Source organism: Alligator sinensis, unplaced genomic scaffold (genome assembly GCF_000455745.1).
Source record: "Alligator sinensis unplaced genomic scaffold, ASM45574v1 scaffold145_2, whole genome shotgun sequence".
Lineage (NCBI taxonomy): Eukaryota > Metazoa > Chordata > Crocodylia > Alligatoridae > Alligator > Alligator sinensis.
In genome coordinates this window covers 2,830,715-2,849,574 of record NW_005841954.1, presented here as the reverse complement: position 1 = coordinate 2,849,574, position 18,860 = coordinate 2,830,715, and the positions used below count along the sequence as shown (strand labels likewise).

The following is an 18,860-nucleotide window of genomic DNA, read 5'->3' as shown; positions in this document are numbered from 1 at the left end:
AGGGAAAGATGGTTTGTATATTTGCTGGCCAGCTACCTCTTCTCTTAATTAAAAAATCAGAGTCACAGTGAAATAAAGGAAGGGAACGCTCTCCAACTTTCAGCTAGTTTCCAGCACACCGCCTTGCTACTGGTTTCAATGTGAACATGTCTTCGATGTTAAGTGTCATTTGACTTTGGAATTAGAATATTAAGAGTAGAGCATGCTGGCTCCCATTTCTCATATCTGAAGAGGCTAGGAACAGACATTACACACAAACCGTTTTAAGTGATCAGAAATTCTTTTAAACCTGTAACAGAACAGATGTTCAGTGCACATAAACCAGTTTGAAAATGGCTGAAACTGGTCTGAGATAAACCTGGCTGAATGTAGTATCAGACTTAACTGATTTGGTTCAAACCAGTTTATGCGATGTCTGTCCCAGACCCCTTCATGTTTTAACTTAAGCCAGAGCCCCCTGGCATCCCAGATGCTTTACAGCCCTGGGCGAGGCTCTCTGCTTCACCCCAGCAGGGGTGGCCCTGCCCCCCAGCTCTCTAGCTGGAGCTCCAGCAGAAACGGCAGGCAATCACTCCCTGCTCAAGCAGGAATTCCCCCCGCCCCCTTCTCCCACAGCACCGACCATAGCCCATATGTGGTATGCTAGCTAATGCTGAGAGGTATCAGTGTAAGGCAGACAGGGCAAAGGCAGACAAGACAGTGTCCACTTAGGGCTTTTTGGAGCTAATCAATAGGTAGCTGTTAGTGTCCCTCCTTTCCTTCCTTGGAAAAAGTTGTATAAGAAGAGCTTGAACTTGAACATGAAACTTTTCTTTTGTTTTGTTGTGCTGATAAATCCTTTGTTATCAACTTCCTTCTGGGCTGGTAAGGAGCAGTGAGGTGGGGGGAACCCTTCCCTAATCAGAGAATCCTGCTGGGGCCTGGCCATGCCCCTCCCTGTCAGCTCAATACCATGGAAGGGAAGGAAGGCCTGTTCTAGTGCACCCCGGCTTCTAGCCTGAGCAACTGCAGGCATGTGCCTACATTTTCTCAGTCCAGAGGACACGTCTCTGTAGTTATAAACCAGTTTATCCTATCTGGGTTAGACTAACCTGCAAAGATTGAATCAATTTAGGCTTAGGCTTTTTGAATATCTGTCCCTAGGCAGAGAGAGAAAGGCATCGGATAGGTGTCAGCTCTGAGTGGGAATCAGTGGTGCACCTCATGTGCAGCTCAGGGATCTAATGTTCTGTAACTAGCAAAACAAGAGTATTTTAAGTAAAGTAGTCCACCTTTACATTACAACTAAGGGAAAAAAAGAGAAATGGGAGGTTTTGTGTTTTGCTATGAAAGTCAATGCAATGATTTTTCATTTCAGCTAGTTAAATCTTAAGGAAACATGGCTATCTTTGTGGAACACACACATTCTACACTTAAAATATTTTTAAGTAGCCAAGTACTTACTGGTTTTGTAGTAAACTGCTTATGAAAATTTGAAGAGTCACCAATCTTTTCCATTGATGAATAAATTGAATAAAATCAACATAAACTGTGCTTCTGTAATGGAATGTTTAGCAGCAGATACTTGTGCAGAATGGGTGGGTCTCTGTACACAGAGAATTTTCTTTCTGTATCAATCATGTTTCGGAATGGGATACTAGCAAAAGATTGTCTGTGTAGTTCTGTTGAGATACATTAGCTGAATAAGTGGCATCAGTATTTCATGTAACTTCTAAATTTTTGCTTACACTCATTAAAGACAGTAAAAGTACATGCAGAACAAGTGCAATAATTCTATATTGGAAAAGTTTTGTTCATTTAATTAATCTGTTTTAAAATGAAATTAAAATGATACATGCCTTTTACAAAGATAAATTTAATGCAAAGATGAAAACTAAAGTGATTAAAGCACTGGTTAAAATGTCTACATGTGAGTTTTGTAATGATTCAGCGAGATCGTTTTTAAGTTGATTAAGAGCTTGGCTGTGAAAATTATACCAATTTAACTATGCCCATTTAGAAACTGGTTATTTTGCTTAGACACTGGTTTGAGTGCTTTAGATCAATTCAACTTAAGTTGCTCAGAAACTGACTTAAACAAAATCAATATAGTGTACTCTTAAACTAAATAGGTCCCTTCACAAAAGAAGATTGAATTTCTAAACAGTTTTAGGCTGTAGACAAATGAAACAATTATACCAGGAGATGGGGAACTTATCACCATCATCAGCTGATAATTTGTAACAGTTTTGTGTATCTGGTCCCATTGCATAGTAAGGGAAGATAAACATACACAAAATATAGCAATATTGAATTGCTGCTAAATGTTTATGGTGTGTTCCATGGTGGAAACTTATTGTGAGCCTGTACAGACCCACAAAACTTATGACCAGGGATCCAGGTATTCTCGTTCCTATAGAAAAACACTGATTCCCCCGCCCCCTCCCTTGGGGAAAAAACACAAATTTTCCCCTTTCACAGAGACAAATGCAGCTTTGCCCCCTTGAAGGAGAAAAACATGGATTTTTCCCTTCACAAATAGCTCTTTGCAGGCTGGCAGAGTTTCAGCCTGCAATATGCTGCTTGCAAAAAAGGCTGTAAAACCCTAAGCCCTGTGCCAAGGGGGAGAGGGTTGGGCCTGATAATCTGAGAATCATGACAGAGACAATGGGCCAGGGACTTGTGTGGGGGCAGCAGGCAAGCAGCAGTGGTCCCCATTCAGTAGGGGTTAAAAGGTGGTGGGAGCAGACCCCACCTGGCCCTGTGGGTAGTCCCTGCTGCGTCCCACTCCCTCTTCCTCTTTCACTGTCTTCCTTCCCACCTGCCCTACTTGCTGCCAGGCTTCCCTTGGCTGGGGGATGGCAGAACTTGGGACACACAGGAGCACTGGCAGGGCTTGGAGGTCTGTGGCTTGGGAGCGAGGGGCAACGGCATGGTAGGGGTAGAGGCAGGGCACTGGAATGTTAGGGCTGCTCGACACCACAAAGCAGTATGGGTGACAGCTGCAGTTGGACCTGCATCTTGGTTCAGGGGGGGAGCTGCTGCCTGGAGAGAGTGACAGGATGCAGGCAGGGACTGTGGGTCAGGAGTGAGGGGCACTGGCAGGGCTGAGGGGCTGTGGCTTGGGAGTAAGGGGCACTGGCATATCAAGGTTTCTCAGCGCCATAAAGCAGTGGGGGAACAGCTATAGCTGGACCTGCATCCTGATGAGCAAAGGGGCCAGGGGGAGCTCTAATTTTCCATGATTAAAAAAAAAAAAGTCAAATGCCAACAAATACAGGTATTTAGAATTTATTTTATTATAATGATTGAGGCACTGGTAGTTTTCCAAATTGCTTTAAAATTGTAAATGTATCAATAAAATATTGTGTTCAACAGAAAGAGAGAGAGAGAGATAAATGTAGTGGTGTTTCATTTTAATCACAAAAAAAATGGAAATTTTGCAAGTTCTAATCATAGATTTTGGATTTTTTATCAGAGAATTTTGGATTTTTTTAATAGACTGTAGGTGTTCAGGGAGAGCAGGTTGAAAAGGAACTAATCCTCGCTTTCCATTCTTTTCAGTTGGTAAAATTGTTTTGTCTGTCCTTAATTAAATTTGTGATTCTTTCCACGTAGACAAAGCTTTAGTTTAAATCATTGCAACTTTTCTAGTACAGGTAAGCTCCAATCCAGGAAGACAAAACTGTCATATAGGTGACTCAGATAGAGCTGGGTAAGGAGAGAAAACAAAGAACATTTAAAAACAATTGCTACCAATTTCAAGTTGTTATGCTCTTAACATTTAGGGGTAAATGCTAAAATATTAGGGAAAGTGTTTTGTTTTCTTTTTTCCTGAACATATATCTTTCATATGTATGTATGTATGTCTGTATGTCTATTGCGCAACACAGTAGCACTCGCAGGGCTTGGAGGTCTGTGGCTTGGGAGCGAGGGGCAACGGCATGGTAGGGGTAGAGGCAGGGCACTGGAATGTTAGGGCTGCTCGACACCACAAAGCAGTATGGGTGACAGCTGCAGTTGGACCTGCATCTTGGTTCAGGGGGGGAGCTGCTGCCTGGAGAGAGTGACAGGATGCAGGCAGGGACTGTGGGTCAGGAGTGAGGGGCACTGGCAGGGCTGAGGGGCTGTGGCTTGGGAGTAAGGGGCACTGGCATATCAAGGTTTCTCAGCGCCATAAAGCAGTGGGGGAACAGCTATAGCTGGACCTGCATCCTGATGAGCAAAGGGGCCAGGGGGAGCTCTAATTTTCCATGATTAAAAAAAAAAAAGTCAAATGCCAACAAATACAGGTATTTAGAATTTATTTTATTATAATGATTGAGGCACTGGTAGTTTTCCAAATTGCTTTAAAATTGTAAATGTATCAATAAAATATTGTGTTCAACAGAAAGAGAGAGAGAGAGATAAATGTAGTGGTGTTTCATTTTAATCACAAAAAAAATGGAAATTTTGCAAGTTCTAATCATAGATTTTGGATTTTTTATCAGAGAATTTTGGATTTTTTTAATAGACTGTAGGTGTTCAGGGAGAGCAGGTTGAAAAGGAACTAATCCTCGCTTTCCATTCTTTTCAGTTGGTAAAATTGTTTTGTCTGTCCTTAATTAAATTTGTGATTCTTTCCACGTAGACAAAGCTTTAGTTTAAATCATTGCAACTTTTCTAGTACAGGTAAGCTCCAATCCAGGAAGACAAAACTGTCATATAGGTGACTCAGATAGAGCTGGGTAAGGAGAGAAAACAAAGAACATTTAAAAACAATTGCTACCAATTTCAAGTTGTTATGCTCTTAACATTTAGGGGTAAATGCTAAAATATTAGGGAAAGTGTTTTGTTTTCTTTTTTCCTGAACATATATCTTTCATATGTATGTATGTATGTCTGTATGTCTATAGCCACATTTCTTTTTGTTGCAGTCTGTACATAGATATTGTATAATGGCATCAAAAAGATTCAGGTAACCATCTGTAATGCAGCTTTGAAAAGTGAGGATTCTTAACTATCATAATTGCATTTAAAATTTCTAGCTGAGTAATATCAAAGCAATCACAGTAAAATGAGATGAATCAGCTGTCCACTCCATTTAGTAGGGCTGTGCGAAGCTTCGGACGCTGATTCAATTCAGCAGAGATTTGGCCCGATTTGGCGGCCGAATCTTCGCATCCAAGTTGAATCAGGAGACCCTTTAATCTCTCAGAATCAAATCAGAACCTTCCAAATTGGTTCAGAAAGATTCGATGATTTGGACATAGACACAGCTTTAAATGTTTTTTTCTACATGCCTCAAGGTATCAGACGGCTTGTGAATGCTGAGATGCTGGGGCGGATGGAGCATCCCATGGGAGCGTGGAGGGGTCCCTAGCACACTTGGTGGTAGACCCAGAAGTGCTTCTGGTCCACTTCCAGGTCCACCATTGAGCACGTGGAGAACCTCCCCCACAGCCGCCCAGCTCAGCAACTGGTGCCTCCTGGGTCTGGGAGCACCCAGGGTCCTCCCAATGCTGATCGTCGAGCCGGAGGGGCAGGGCGGGGGGGGTGTCCCCCACGTGCTCAGAGGCAGACCCAGAAGTGGACTGGAATTAATTCCGGTCCACTTCTGGTTCCGCTGCTGAGCACATGGGAGGACCCTGCACTACTGTGAGATGCTCCATCTGCCCCACCATCTCAGCATTCACAAGCTGCTCCTGGTACCTCGAGGTATGTAGAAAAAATATTTAAAGCTGCGTCTGTCGCCGAATCGCTGATTATCCAAATCAGCATCAAATCTTCAGATTCGGATTCAGCTGAATCGAATTGGGACAGTGATTCAAATCAACAAATGGAATCACTGTCCCCTGAATTGGGCCAAATCCGAATCGAATACAGCCCACTTTGCACACCCCTACCATTTAGTAGCTGAATGAAATCGAACTAACAGTATATCTCCTAAGAAATCTGAATAAAAACACAATAGAACTAATGTTACCTATACCAGGGATCAGCAACATACAGCCTGTGGAGCCAGTGGATGTGGCCTGTGGAGCCAGAAGGCTTGTCTGTGCCCGCAACCACAGGGGGCTAGACAGCGAGGAGCTGTGCTGAGCTAGGTGACTGGAAGCTGCATCTGCACTGCTGCCACTTCTCCCCTCCCTGTGCTTTCCAGTACAGCTTCCAGCTCATGGGGAACTAAGCCAGCTTCCACCTATGTCCACACTGCAGCCAGTTGGAGGTAGGTGGTGTGGGAGAAGTGGCAGTAGGTTGCAGCACAGCTCCCCAGCAGCTGAAAGCTGCACCAGTGCTACAGCCAGGGAGCAAAGGATGGGAAGAAGTGCTAGCAGTGCAGGTGTAGCTCCCACCTGCCTGGCTCTCATGTGAGTACAGTTGCTGACATGCTGCCAAGCCACCTGACCTACACTAGACTGGGGCTGGGTTGTTCTGGCCAATGGCTTACAAAGATTGCCAGCCCCTGGCCCCCACTATTAACCAGTGTATTTTGTGTGATACATCCCGAGAGGAAGGGAATAGATGTCTGAATTGTAAAACATGAACAAGAAATTCTTTTCTAAGAATATAATCCCTTTCTTACCTCAGTAATCAGGAGTGTAGTAGAAGATGAGATGTTCCAGAACATCAGTCTTTCCCTTGCCTCCATCCCTCATTGTTATGTTCCAAAATGATCAAAGCCACTACGAGATATATTTACTGTATCTATGCTTTTTTAGGCCACTGGCTACCTTCATTCATCTTCATAAAAACACAAGATTCCCTGTACTTTGAATCTTTATATCCTGGGGTTGTAAATGCTCAAATATGTATCTTTCATTAAATAAAGGTCAGTATTCATGTTTATAGAAGGAATTATATAGCTTTCTAAGTGCATGGTCAAAAAAGTAATTGAAAGAAAGGATGGACTTGGCTTGTGAATTCTTAATCATTATTTTAACCCATTGGTAATAGCCAGTAGAGGGGTTAATACTGATTTTTCTGAGCTGTAAATTGCTAATTCAAGTTAAATATTACAAAATATTCAGACATGCCAGGTCAAGAGGGTCAGTCATTTACACACTGAACAACAAAAGCAAGGAATAATATCCCTCTCTCAAACCCTATTTAAAAGTATGATTTGTATTATTTTGTCCTGTAAATGCAAATTTGTTAATACCTGATGTTTTCTTTACAGGTCACATGCTGCATCATGTGAAAATTGGTTTAAAGGTCAAACAATGCGTCCATCAAATTCCCTCCATTACAATGGAAGCAACTATTCAACCAATTACGCGCACTGTACTCCGAGTTAGACTGAACATCACTCCTGATTTTTCATGGAATGACCAGGTAAAAATAAAGGGGTTTATGAATACCTTTATCTGGTTTCAGTAATTAAGATGAAGATTTCAATGAAATTTCAGTTGCTTAGATGTTTGAAACCATCTTTTCACACTAGCAAGATAAATTTTCTCTATAATAAGATGAATGACTATTGAAGTGCTTATGGAAGAACATACCCAGTTTTTTCATCATTTCAGTTGACTTCAAATAGGACTGTATTGCTTTACTTTTTTTTAAGTACTTAAAACAGATATGAATACTAATTAGACATATACCTTCCAGACTTAATGGAATTGTAAGTTCAAAAACAGATAAATGAATAAGAAAATGGATGACAAATTTAGGCAATGTAAAATACTTGACATGTACAACAAGCTCTTATCTTGTCTTTACAAATTAAAATATAAAGGGTCATCTGTTCCAGTGACTTGTCTCTAAAGGAGAGAGATGAATTTAAATAGATACATGTGTATATATATGACACAAACAATCTACATAGATGTTTTTATTCTAGTACATCTTTTGTTTTACTATGCATCACTTGAAAAGGGATTTAAGCTAAACAAAAAAAGACACTTTCATAATGGAATAAAAGTGACTAGAGGAGAGTGTTATATTGATACAGTTATGGGAATATAACTGGTAAAATCTTTTCCAACAGACAAAGCATAAATTAACAATAGGCTTTTCTTCATTTTCAGTAATATCTTTCTCTCTTGCCTCTCAGAGATTGGAGACTGTAATCCTGAAGGCTAACAATTAATATATATTCCTGGATTAAGATGAATTAAACAATTCTGGTTTTATAGTATATACCCCCTTTTTTAAGTGGAAGAATGTACATATAGCATCTTATTTATAAATTAAATACATTTACACTATTTTAATTGTTTTTTTCTAGCCACAAGGGCTTTTGCTTTTTGTTTAGAAAGCTTTGCTGGTTTAGGACCTTGTTACACGTTAATTTTAGGTGACTCCTGGAACTCTTAAACCCTGGATTGTCCACATTAATACCTGAAACTAGTTTTAATCACACTTTAGGTGGCTTAAAGTTATGCCAGTCAAGCCTAGGTTTATCTCTGATCCGTGTTACCCAGATCATGTTACACTAATGTGTAGTAGTCTAGACTACATGTTAGTGTAAACACCCCACCTTCTTCTCTTCCCCTGCTGGCCCAGATTGGGCCCACTGACCCCACCCCCACATTGCTCCCCAGCACCTTAAATCCCTGCTCACTGGTGCCTCCTGCCCTTCTTTCCCACCCCGCACCTTGCTTACTTGTGGCTGCCCATTCTGTCTGTCCCATGGGAGCAGACAGGGAGGGGTTAAGCTATCTGCCCAGCCACTGCTGCTACTGCTCTCTGGGCCTATCCCCTGGGACAGACAGCCACATCTAAGTGGGGGAGAACCCTGAGGACAGGGGGAAACAGGGAGAGCCCTGGGGTGCAGAGCGCAGGGGAGGTGAGGGTGGAGGGAAGCCCAGAATGGGGTAGGGGGGGAGCGATCTTTACCATTCAGTCCTCCAGGCCCCTGAAGGCCTGAACGTGTGACTGCTCCAAACCCAAGCTAGCACTAACACCAATCAACATTTGAGCAGCGCATAGTGTAATGTGTAACAAGGCCCTAGTTTGTGAATAGCCAAGTGACCAAAATTAAGGAAATTTGTTTGTTTGCTATGGAATTGGTTATACAAATATCTTTACATGAATCCCTAATTTAATTTTCTGCTGCTTAATGTTGGTGACTCATTTAATCATTTATATATATTGTTGTCTAATATGAAAGGAGGTTGCTAAGAAAGATTTAGCTGAATCTTTATTATGTAATACCTTTTTTCAGTGTTGCTAATGTAAAGTTCAGTACTATTGAGTCAAACTATTCTTAAGGACAAGAAAAATTAATATGTTTTAACTGGAACTGTTTCTTTTAAAAAATCATTTTTCAATTTTTTTGTAGAGTGCTGTTCCAAGGCAAAACCATATTTAAAATAAAAGAGGTCTGTATACTCTTCTGCTCTTTGAGTTCTGGATTTGCAGAACGATCTTTTTAGAAAATGGAGTTTTGCCCAGCCTTATTGCTATGACTGTTGACCCAATGGTCATCTTTACACATGCTCCAGCTCTTGGAAGGGGCTCTAATTAAAGCACCTACAATGTAAGGTGTATTCAGTGTCCCGCATTTCAAAATGGCGGTAGGGGCACTTTAACTAAACCTCTTTCAACGAGCCTTAGTTAAAGCATCTCTGCTGCCATGTTCAAGCGTGGGACGCTGAATGCATGTGATGCTGCAGGTGCTTTAATTAGAGCAGCTCCCAAGAGCCGGAACATTTGTAAAGATGCCCATTGGATCAAGAGTCATAGCCAAGAATCCTGGTTTTCTCGGTTTAAAAATTGCAGATTCAATTATAAATAACAAATTCTTTGATTAAAAACCCCCAGATCCACGGTTTTCCGTGATTAAAATTAAACACCACTATATATATAAGTATCAGTTGAACACAATGTTTTATTGATACATTTACAATGTTAAAGCAATTTGGAAGCCTACCAGTGCCTCAACCACTGTAATAAAATACATTCTAAATGCTTATACGTTTTAACGTTTGATTTTGGGTTTTTTATCATAGAAAATCAGAGCTCCCTCTGCCCCCTTCACTCACCAGGACATGGATCCAGCGGCAGGTGTCCCCCTCTCCCCCACTACTGTGCTTTGTGGTGCTGAGTAGCCCTGTTACGCCACTGCCCTGCCTATGCCATTGCCCCTTACTTCCAACCCACAACGCCCCAGCCCTTCTGGTGCCCCTCACTCCCCACCCACAGCCCCTGGCCTCCCAGCTGGCAGCTCACAGCTGCCAGGGCTATGGGGCAAGGGACCTGGGTCCATAACCCCCTGCCCCAAACAACAGTGCCTGAGCCTGGGCCAGTGCCCACAGGAGGTAGCAGCTGCTGCAGCAGAGCAGAACATGGAGCCTGGCTCCCTCTCCCCCATGGCTGGCATGACCGGTGTGGAGGCCTTGTGGGGGGGAGCTTTGGACTCCCTGCCCTGCTGCCATCCACCCCAGGGCCTCTGCAATGCAGCAGGTGGGACCTGGCACAGCAGGGCAGAGCAGGACCAGGTGGGGAAGCTCAATGCTGCTCCCAGGAGCCGCATGCTGCCATGGCACAGTGCTACCTACCTGCCCCTACAGCAGCAGGGGTGGCAGCACAGAGTTATGCCCGCTGCTGCTGTCGGGCAGGCAGGGGGTGCTGCACCATGGCAGCACAGGGCTTGCAGCAGTGGCACTGATCTTCCCGACTCTGCCCTGCTATGCTGGGTCTTGCCTGCTTGGCCATGGAGGCCCCAGAGGGGTGGGGGGGGAACAGCAAGCCAGAGAGCCCTGAGCTCACAATGGGCAGCACACACCTGGCCATGCACAAATCTGGGGGGCACATGCCCCTCATTGTCCCCTTGGGAGTACATGTTGCAGTGGGGAGCCAACCCCTCTCCCTTCCCTGCCCCATGGATGAACCACCTGCAGCTCCATCCCACTCCCCATCCAGGCCCTGCAGCTGCACATTCCAGCCATAGGCCCCAGGCCCCAAGCACCACCCTGGCTGGCCAGCAACCCAAGCCCCAGCCCTGCCTTACTCCCTCCCTTCCTTCCTCACTATGGGGGCCTCAATCCCCACCTCCTTCCCCCACCACACTTACCTGCAGGGAGCTGCTACCCAGGCTGCCTGGTGGCCATGTGCACGTGTATGTGCATACATGAACATGGCGCCCCCCTGCCTAACCACCCTCCTCCCACTCCCCACAACCCCTTGCAGGCTGGAACTTTGCCAGCCTGCAAGGGGAAACCAACTGTTTCCCATGTTTTTCTCCTTTAAAGGAGGAAATCTGGGGTTTTCTCCCTAAAATGAGAAAATCTTGGTTTTACTGTGATTTTCCATGACAAACGGAAAACCCAGATCCCTGGTCATAGCAATATGGCTGGGCAAAACTCAATTTTTTTTCGAAGATCTTTCTGCAAATCTAGAACTCGAGCAGAAGATTATATAGACCTCTTTTATTTTAAACATGGTTTTGCCTTAAAGAAGATTACAAGAAGTGGAACCTTGGGCATACAACTAGGGAGGAGTATAAGAATATTGCTCGGGCATGTAGGGATGAAGTCAGGAAGGCCAAAGTGCAACTGGAGTTGCAGCTAGCAAGGGATGTGAAGGGAAACAACAAGGGTTTCTACAAGTATGTTAGCAACAAGGGAAAGGTCAGGGATAGTGTGGGTCCCTTACTGAATGAGAGAGACAACCTAGTGACAGAAGATGAGGAAAAGGCTGAAGTACTTAATGCCTTTTTTACCTCGGTCTTCACAGGCAAGGTCAGCTCCCAGACTACTGCACCAGGTAGCACAGTTTGGGGAGGGAGATCAGCAGCCCTCAATGGTGAAAGAACACGTTAGAGACAAAAGCTGGATGTGTACAAGTCCATGGGGCCAAATTAGACAATAATTAAGGACAACAAAATGTCCTTTTTCAGTCATATAGGGAGCAAAAGGAAGGTGCAGGTTAGCATACAACCCCTACAGGACAAACTAGGGCAATTGGTGACAGGGGGGAAGAGCTCAGCTCTTCAATGAGTTCTTTTCATCTGTATTCCTAGACAGATCAAGACAAATCTCCCAGTTGGATCATAGGTAGACACAGGAGGGACACCAGCCTACCAACAGTTAGCGCAACCTTAGTGAAGGGTCACTTGAAGGGGCTGGATGTGTTCAAATCAGCAGGCCTGAGTGAACTTCATCCAAGGGTGCTGAAGGAATTGGCCAGTGTCATAGCAGAGCCACTGGCACAGCTGTTTGAGCACCTGTGCTGCTCTGATCAGCTCCAAGAGGACTGGAAAAGGGCCATTGTGTGGTCCCTATTTTCAAGATGGGGAGGAGGTAGGAACCAGGAAACTATAGGCCAGTTAGTCTCACCTCCATCCTTGGGAAAACTCTGTAAAAAATCTTTAAGGATCACATTTGTGGGAGCCCAGAAGGGGAAATAATGCCGAAAGGAAATCAGCACGGTTTCATTGCAGGTGGATCCTGCCTGACTAACCTTTGTTTCTTTTTATGACCAGGTCACAAAATGTTTAGACACAGGAGTCAAGGTAGATGTCATCTACCTAGACTTTAAGAAGGCCTTCAATATGATATCACATTCTTTTCTTGTAAATAAACTGACAGGCTGTGATGTAGATGATTACACAGTCAGGTAAATGGCAAATTGGCTTAGGGGTCGCAGCCAGAGAGTGGTGGTGGACGGGTCAATATCGACCTGGAAAGATGTGGGCAGTGGAGTCCTGCAAGGCTCGGTCCTTGGACCGGTGCTATTCAGTGTCTTCATCAGTGACTTGGACGAGGGCATAGAGAGCACCTGGTCCAAGTTTGCAGATGATACCAAATTGTGGGGCAAAGTTAGCACATCAGAGGGTAGGGAACAGATCCAGGCGGATCTGGACAGGTTGGAAAAATGGGCAGAACGAAAAAGGATGCAGTTCAACAAAGACAAGTGCAAAGTGCTGCACCTGAGCAAAAAGAACCCAGGCTGGGGGGTGACCTTCTCAGCAGCACAGCAGGGGAAAGGGATCTTGGAGTCATAGTTGACTCCAAGATGAACATGAATCGTCAATGTGACGAAGTGATCAACAAGGCTAACCACACTTTATCATGCATTAGCAGATGCATGATAAGCAGGCCCAGGGAGGTGATGCTTCCCCTCTATGCAGCACTGGTCAGGCCACAGTTGGGAGTACTGTGTCCAGTTTTAGGTGCCACACTTCAAGAGGGATGCGGAGAATCTTGAGAGGGTTCAGAGGAGGGCCATTCCTGTAGTCAGAGGCCTACAGGCAAGGCCCTATGAGGGACCTAGATCTGAGGGACTGAGGGACCAAGATCTCTTCAGCCTTCACAAGAGAAGGCTGAGAGGTGATCTTGTGGCTGCCTATAAATTCATCAGGGGACGACAGCAAGGAATAGGAGATGCTCTGTTTCCTAGGGCACCCCCTGGATTAACTAGAGACAATGGCCAGAAATTGACGGAGAGCAGATTTAGGTTGGACATTAGAAAAAACTTCTTCACGGTAAGGGTTGTCAGAATCTGGAGGGGTGCTGGCTCCTATCCTGGGGGTCTTTAAGAAGCGGCTCAATGCCTACCTGGCTGGGGTCACTTGAGCCCAGTTTTCCTCCTGCCCAGGCAGGGGGTCGGACTTGAAGATCTACAAGGTCCCTTCCGACCCTACTTCTATGATTCTGTGATTCCAAGGGAGGTGGTGTTCTCCCCTTCCTTGGGAGTCTTCAAGAGGAGATTGACCAAGCACCTCGCTGGGGTCATCTGACCCCAGCGTTCTTTCCTGCACAGGGCAGGGGGTCAGACTGAACGTCCTGCTGAGGTCCCTTCCGACCGTAACATCTATGAATCTATGAATATGCAGTGCATTCAAGGGTGCTGACGGAGTTGGCTGATGTGATTGCAGAGCTGCTGCCCATTATATTTGAAAACTCATGGTGATCAGGGGAGGCTCCAGATGATTGGCAAAGGGCAAATATAATGCCCATTTTTTAGAAAGGGAAGAAGGAGAATCCAGGAAACTACAAACCAGTCAGCCTCACCTCAGTCCCCAGAAAAATCATAGAGCAGGTTCTCAAGGAATCCATTTCTAAGCACTTGGAAGAGAAGGTGATTAGGAACAGTTAGCATGGATTCACTAAGGGCAAATCATGCTTTACCAACCTGATTGCCTTCTGTAATGAAATACCTAGCTCTGCGGATGTGGGGAAAGCAGTGGACATAATGTACCTTGACTTTAACAAGGATTTTGATACCGTCTCCCACAGGATTCTTGCAAGCAAGCTGGGGAAGTATGGGCTAGATAGTAAGATGGATAGAAAGCTGGGCAGATTGTCGGGCTCAACAGGTAGTAATCAATGGCTCAATGTCTAGCTGGCACCCAGTATCAAGTGGAGTGTCCTAGGAGTTGGTCCTGGGACTGGTTTTGTTTAACAGCTTCATTAACAGGCTGGAAGATGGGATGGAGTACACCCTCGGCAATTGGTGAGTTCATTGTTACTTTACTAAATAAAATCTGTTACTGTAAATAACCACATGGACTTTTGCCATTAAAAGTAACTATCGCTTACTTTTACCATTGACAAACCAATAAAGGAATGATCCTCCAACAGCATACTATTGTACTCTGGCAAGCTGCCCAAAGGAAGAAGTAGAAACTTCTAGATAAAGTTCCTGTAAGAAAAATAAATGAGTACACCAAAATAAATAAATAAATAAAAGCATAGCACAGTAGCATGCTTTTAAAAATATATGCTAATAAAATCAGAATAATTAAAATTAAAGTACTTAAGATTTAAGAAAGATTCAGGTTGTTTAACATTTCTAGGTAGATGTGGGTGCCAAATAAAGTAGCAACAAACTTGGGATGCTTGGATCGTGTTACTAGGATTAGACTGGAAGTACATATCCAGCAAAGTGAATGCTGTCTGCTTTGTATTTTCCTAAACTAAGAAAATACCTGTGCAAAAAAGTGTCTTTTGAATTATTTCCTAAAAAGAGGAGAAAGTAATTCATCCTGATTTTTAGCAACAATGATTTCTAAGGTTAGCAATAATAAAATATTAATTAAAATACTGTCACTTCCTAGGTTTTTTTATGAATAGAAAAATACATTTTCATGCTAGAAAAAAGTACTTAAAATACATTGGTTAAATTGTTGACAAATGAACTCCTGGCTTTAATATAAGAACTGTTTTTATGCCAAATAAATCAAAATTGATAGTACAGAAAACCAATTTAGAAGAAACTTTTCTTGTAAAAGTCATCCTTCAGGATGGGAGTGTACAGTACTATACATGTCAATGTGGGTTTTTTTTAGCAACAGTGTGTCAGTAACTTTTATTTGTGATTGATTTCCTTGAAGTAAAGTAACAACCCAAATGTTGCAACAGAGATAGATGGGAAACATTGTTGAAAAGCAAAGAAATTAACAGATTTTCATGATCAGGAGCACCCTTCTTTTATTTGCACATGCCTAAGCTTACATACATCAACAAACAGCATGGCTCTGCAGATCACATATTTGCAGATACATATGTTCAGCTAAAAGGTCATTTGGGTATGTTTGTGCACAAATGCCTGATTTTAGTGTGTGCATAAGTTAGGCTTGTGCAAATGTAGATACATAACACAATAAACTTTGAAAATCTGATACTTGGTGTTTGTCCTAATCTTTAATGCCATGGCAAAGACAGTTGTCACAGGAAAAAAGCCTACAGTTCAACTGCATAGAACTTGTGGTAGGTTCAATCTAGAAGAACATTTTCTTTAAAGTCAGACTTCTCTCTGTCTTTATCCTCATCTCCCTGCTTCCTCCTTTTCCTTTGTCAATGTTCCTTAATTCCCCTATGAACTAAGAGTCCTCTGATTAGTCATCTGTATTGCTCCATGCCTGAATACATAGTCCTCACTCCCACTGAAATCAACTATAACTTAGTTAAGGTCAGCATTTTGTATCTATCACAGTCAAGTATGTTTAACTCTCATCTGCTCTCATGAAACCATAATTGTTGTTGTTCTCATGGGGTAACTTGTTACCCCACCTGCATAAACAAAATGGAACCAGTGACAACAGTATAAATCTACCAAAAACTATTTATTAAATATACAGATTGTTTGAAAGAGTATTTATGATGATTTGAACCCAAAATATTATTTAACTAGAACTATGAACAAAATTTAAACTTTTTTTGGAGTTTCAAAACATGAATTAACAATTTGCTAAGTCTGCAGTTCACACTGTTTTCAAACTTACACTTGTTTTCAAAAACATTTCCCAACTGTTTTTACTAAATTTTGCATTCCTCACAAAGCAACAGTGATATACTGTCACTTAATCTTCGCATTGTTTCGCATTGTTTCCAGGTTTTGTGGTTGTCTGTCCTTGGACAAAAAGCGCAATGTCCACTCATGCTTGCAGAAGGTTCTACTGGGGTGCATTGTGGCAATTTATAATTTAGGGCAGTCATACGAAATTTGACGGACTTAGACAGATTACATGTATCCATCATTCTTTTTTTTATTTGTCCGTTGATCAACTGTTCTCCAAGCTCCCGCAAAAAAAAAGCACCGTCATCTTGTGGCCTAGCCAAATGCTGAGGCTGGCAATGGCAGCCACATCCAGAATATTGAAAAATAGTGTCATTGGCCACCTGTTGATTTTCTGTCTGCAGGTGGTCATATGGGCTAAGTGGTCAAGGTTATCTACCCCACCCTTGTTTTTATTGTAGTCATGGATGATGTCCGGCTTTCTTTGCTCTCCACCCACTGACAGGTCACAGTGCATGCATGACAGCAACAGCATAACTTTGGACTTCTTTGGAACATAGGAAGCTGGGGTGAGTTCCCCATCAAAAGCAAAAATGGATGAAAAAGTTTCCCTTCTTCCATTTGCTTGCATTTCGTTTGGGATATCAGCCTTGTTTTTCCAAACCGTACGCAAATAGGTCAAGTCCTGCTGTAGCAGTCTTTCTGCCAGGTCAGTACTTGTGAAGAAATTGTCACCCACAATATTCCTTCCTGTCTTATGCCAGGGATGAACCAGTTTTTCAGTGACCTGGGTACCAAGATTACTTTGGTGTGGAGCTTCTGGTTGCTTGCCAGGCAGTTGTCTCCAGACAGGGGGAATGATGTTGCTGCATCACAGCATCACCACATTTTCAAGCCATATTTGGCAGGCTTGCTGGGCATAGCCTGAACGGACTGCACTGTCTGAACGGGCAGTGACCCCTGAATGCAATGAGCTGCTCATCAACTGTCAGGTGTATTCCTGGAATATACCATTTCCTGAGCTGCTCCACAAATTGTGTCCAAATATCTCTGAAGGCAGCAATCTTGTTTACGGCTCTCCTTTCCTCACGTGTCAGTTTGTTATCGAATCTCAGGTAACTGGTGATCTGACAGAATCATTTTAAACTCATGGTGGCACAGAAGCCAGGACACCCAGTGTGTTGCACCCACGACTCCTCCAGTGCCTCATGACCACCGTGGCATAGACCACTCAGCAGTAGGACGCTAATGTAGGCTTTCAGCTCTGTTTCATCCAGCTTTTTCCACTTCTTTCTATTTTCAGGATGGCTGTCATTCCACTCCCTGAATCTTTCTGCTTTTTTTTTGTTTCTCTTATAATAGTCAGGATATCTTGTGAGAGAAACAGGTGGAACATTTCTACCACTATGTCTTTATTACTTTCTCTTGTTGCCCAACACTTTCATGGACTATGTTCTTGGCTGTTCTCTGATGATGTATTAGCTGTGGACTTTTTCCGTACACTCTGCCTTTTCTTCCTCTAAAGGTGTCATCATCTGCAGTGTTTTCTTGGGGTGGTGGCAGTGGTTCTGCTCCACGTCCTGCTGTAGCTCTCCATCTTCCATGGCAGCCCTGGGCTGATCCTCTTCCCTTTCCTACTGGAAGTGTTGGCATCACTTCTGCTTGTGGCACCAATTTTTCCTCATCTGAGCTGGATGAAGCTTCCATAGACGCATGGTTTTCTTGCTCTGAACAGTCTCCCTGCCTGGAACAAAGTCAGCATTGTCACTGCCTTAGGATAAGATTTCATCAGTGGATGTGTCGCTGTCATCCCTGGTTACCTGTGCAAGACAGGCTTCAACACTAAATCAGTGCTCCCTTCTCATCCTGGACTGCAGAAAAAAAAGAAAAAATTGATTACTGCTGAATGCATATAAATAACAATCAAAGACAAGCCTGTCCACCTATGCTGTCACAAAAGCAATTCCACCCTGCCCTATGGCAATGCAGGTAGCACCCTCTTCTCCTGGGTACAGAAGCCAGAGGCCAGCATCCACCTTTTGCAGGCAAGCCAAATGTGGGTGGATGCTGTTTGGAAAACACACTTGCAGGGGCTTATTGAAATCAGGTAAAAGGGGCATAGGAGGTGTTGAAGGGAACTCCATAGTTTACACTATGTTGCAGTATGATGTTGTTCTGTTTCTTCTCTACTGTCCCTTTGCTCCTTGTCCTTACCTCCAACAAAGGCAGGGCAAACTAGTTTGTATGTTATGAAAGGGACAGGTGAGGTGGAGTTTTGCCATGAGAAAAGAGAGCAGAGGTGGATTTGGATGTTACAAAGGTTTTGGTTGGTTGGTTGTTTTTGGCAAAGGGCAGGATGTTTTGATGACCTTGCAGCCTGGAAACAAAGTGGTTAGCAAAAGGGATTACCACGTCTTTTGCAAAAGCAGAGTGGAAGATGGCCATCCATTAGCTACCATGGATACCTGAAGTGAACATGAATGAAGTGTGAATGAATGCTGACCTTTCAGGTGCATCCGCCCAAAGTGGCTAAACAGGTCTAGGCCTGTCATTTATACAGAAATTGCATTGTTTTACCCCAATGTGTTAACATGGGTTTGGGATTAAGTTGTCACCCCATATGGAAAAACACATTCATGCCTGGGGTAACATGTTACCCTGGGAAGTTTTTCATCCACAGAGAGCAAACCATTCATGTAAGCTGGCTGTTCTTT

General features: G+C 43.4%; 1 protein-coding gene across 5 annotated transcripts in view; it reads left to right on the top strand.

Annotated features, from left to right (window-relative positions):
- ASCC3 (activating signal cointegrator 1 complex subunit 3) overlaps positions 1 to 18,860 on the top strand; it is a 567,052-nt gene that overhangs the window by 406,724 nt on the left and 141,468 nt on the right. For all 5 annotated transcript variants that reach the window (XR_003093256.1, XM_006020463.3, XM_025200058.1 and 2 more), the window contains exon 22: positions 7,139 to 7,293. Coding sequence is in view for 4 of the 5 variants with exons in the window: in XM_006020463.3 (XP_006020525.1) it covers positions 7,139 to 7,293 (155 nt within the window). In the remaining variant the exon portion in view is untranslated. The remainder of the gene's footprint in view (positions 1 to 7,138; positions 7,294 to 18,860) is intronic.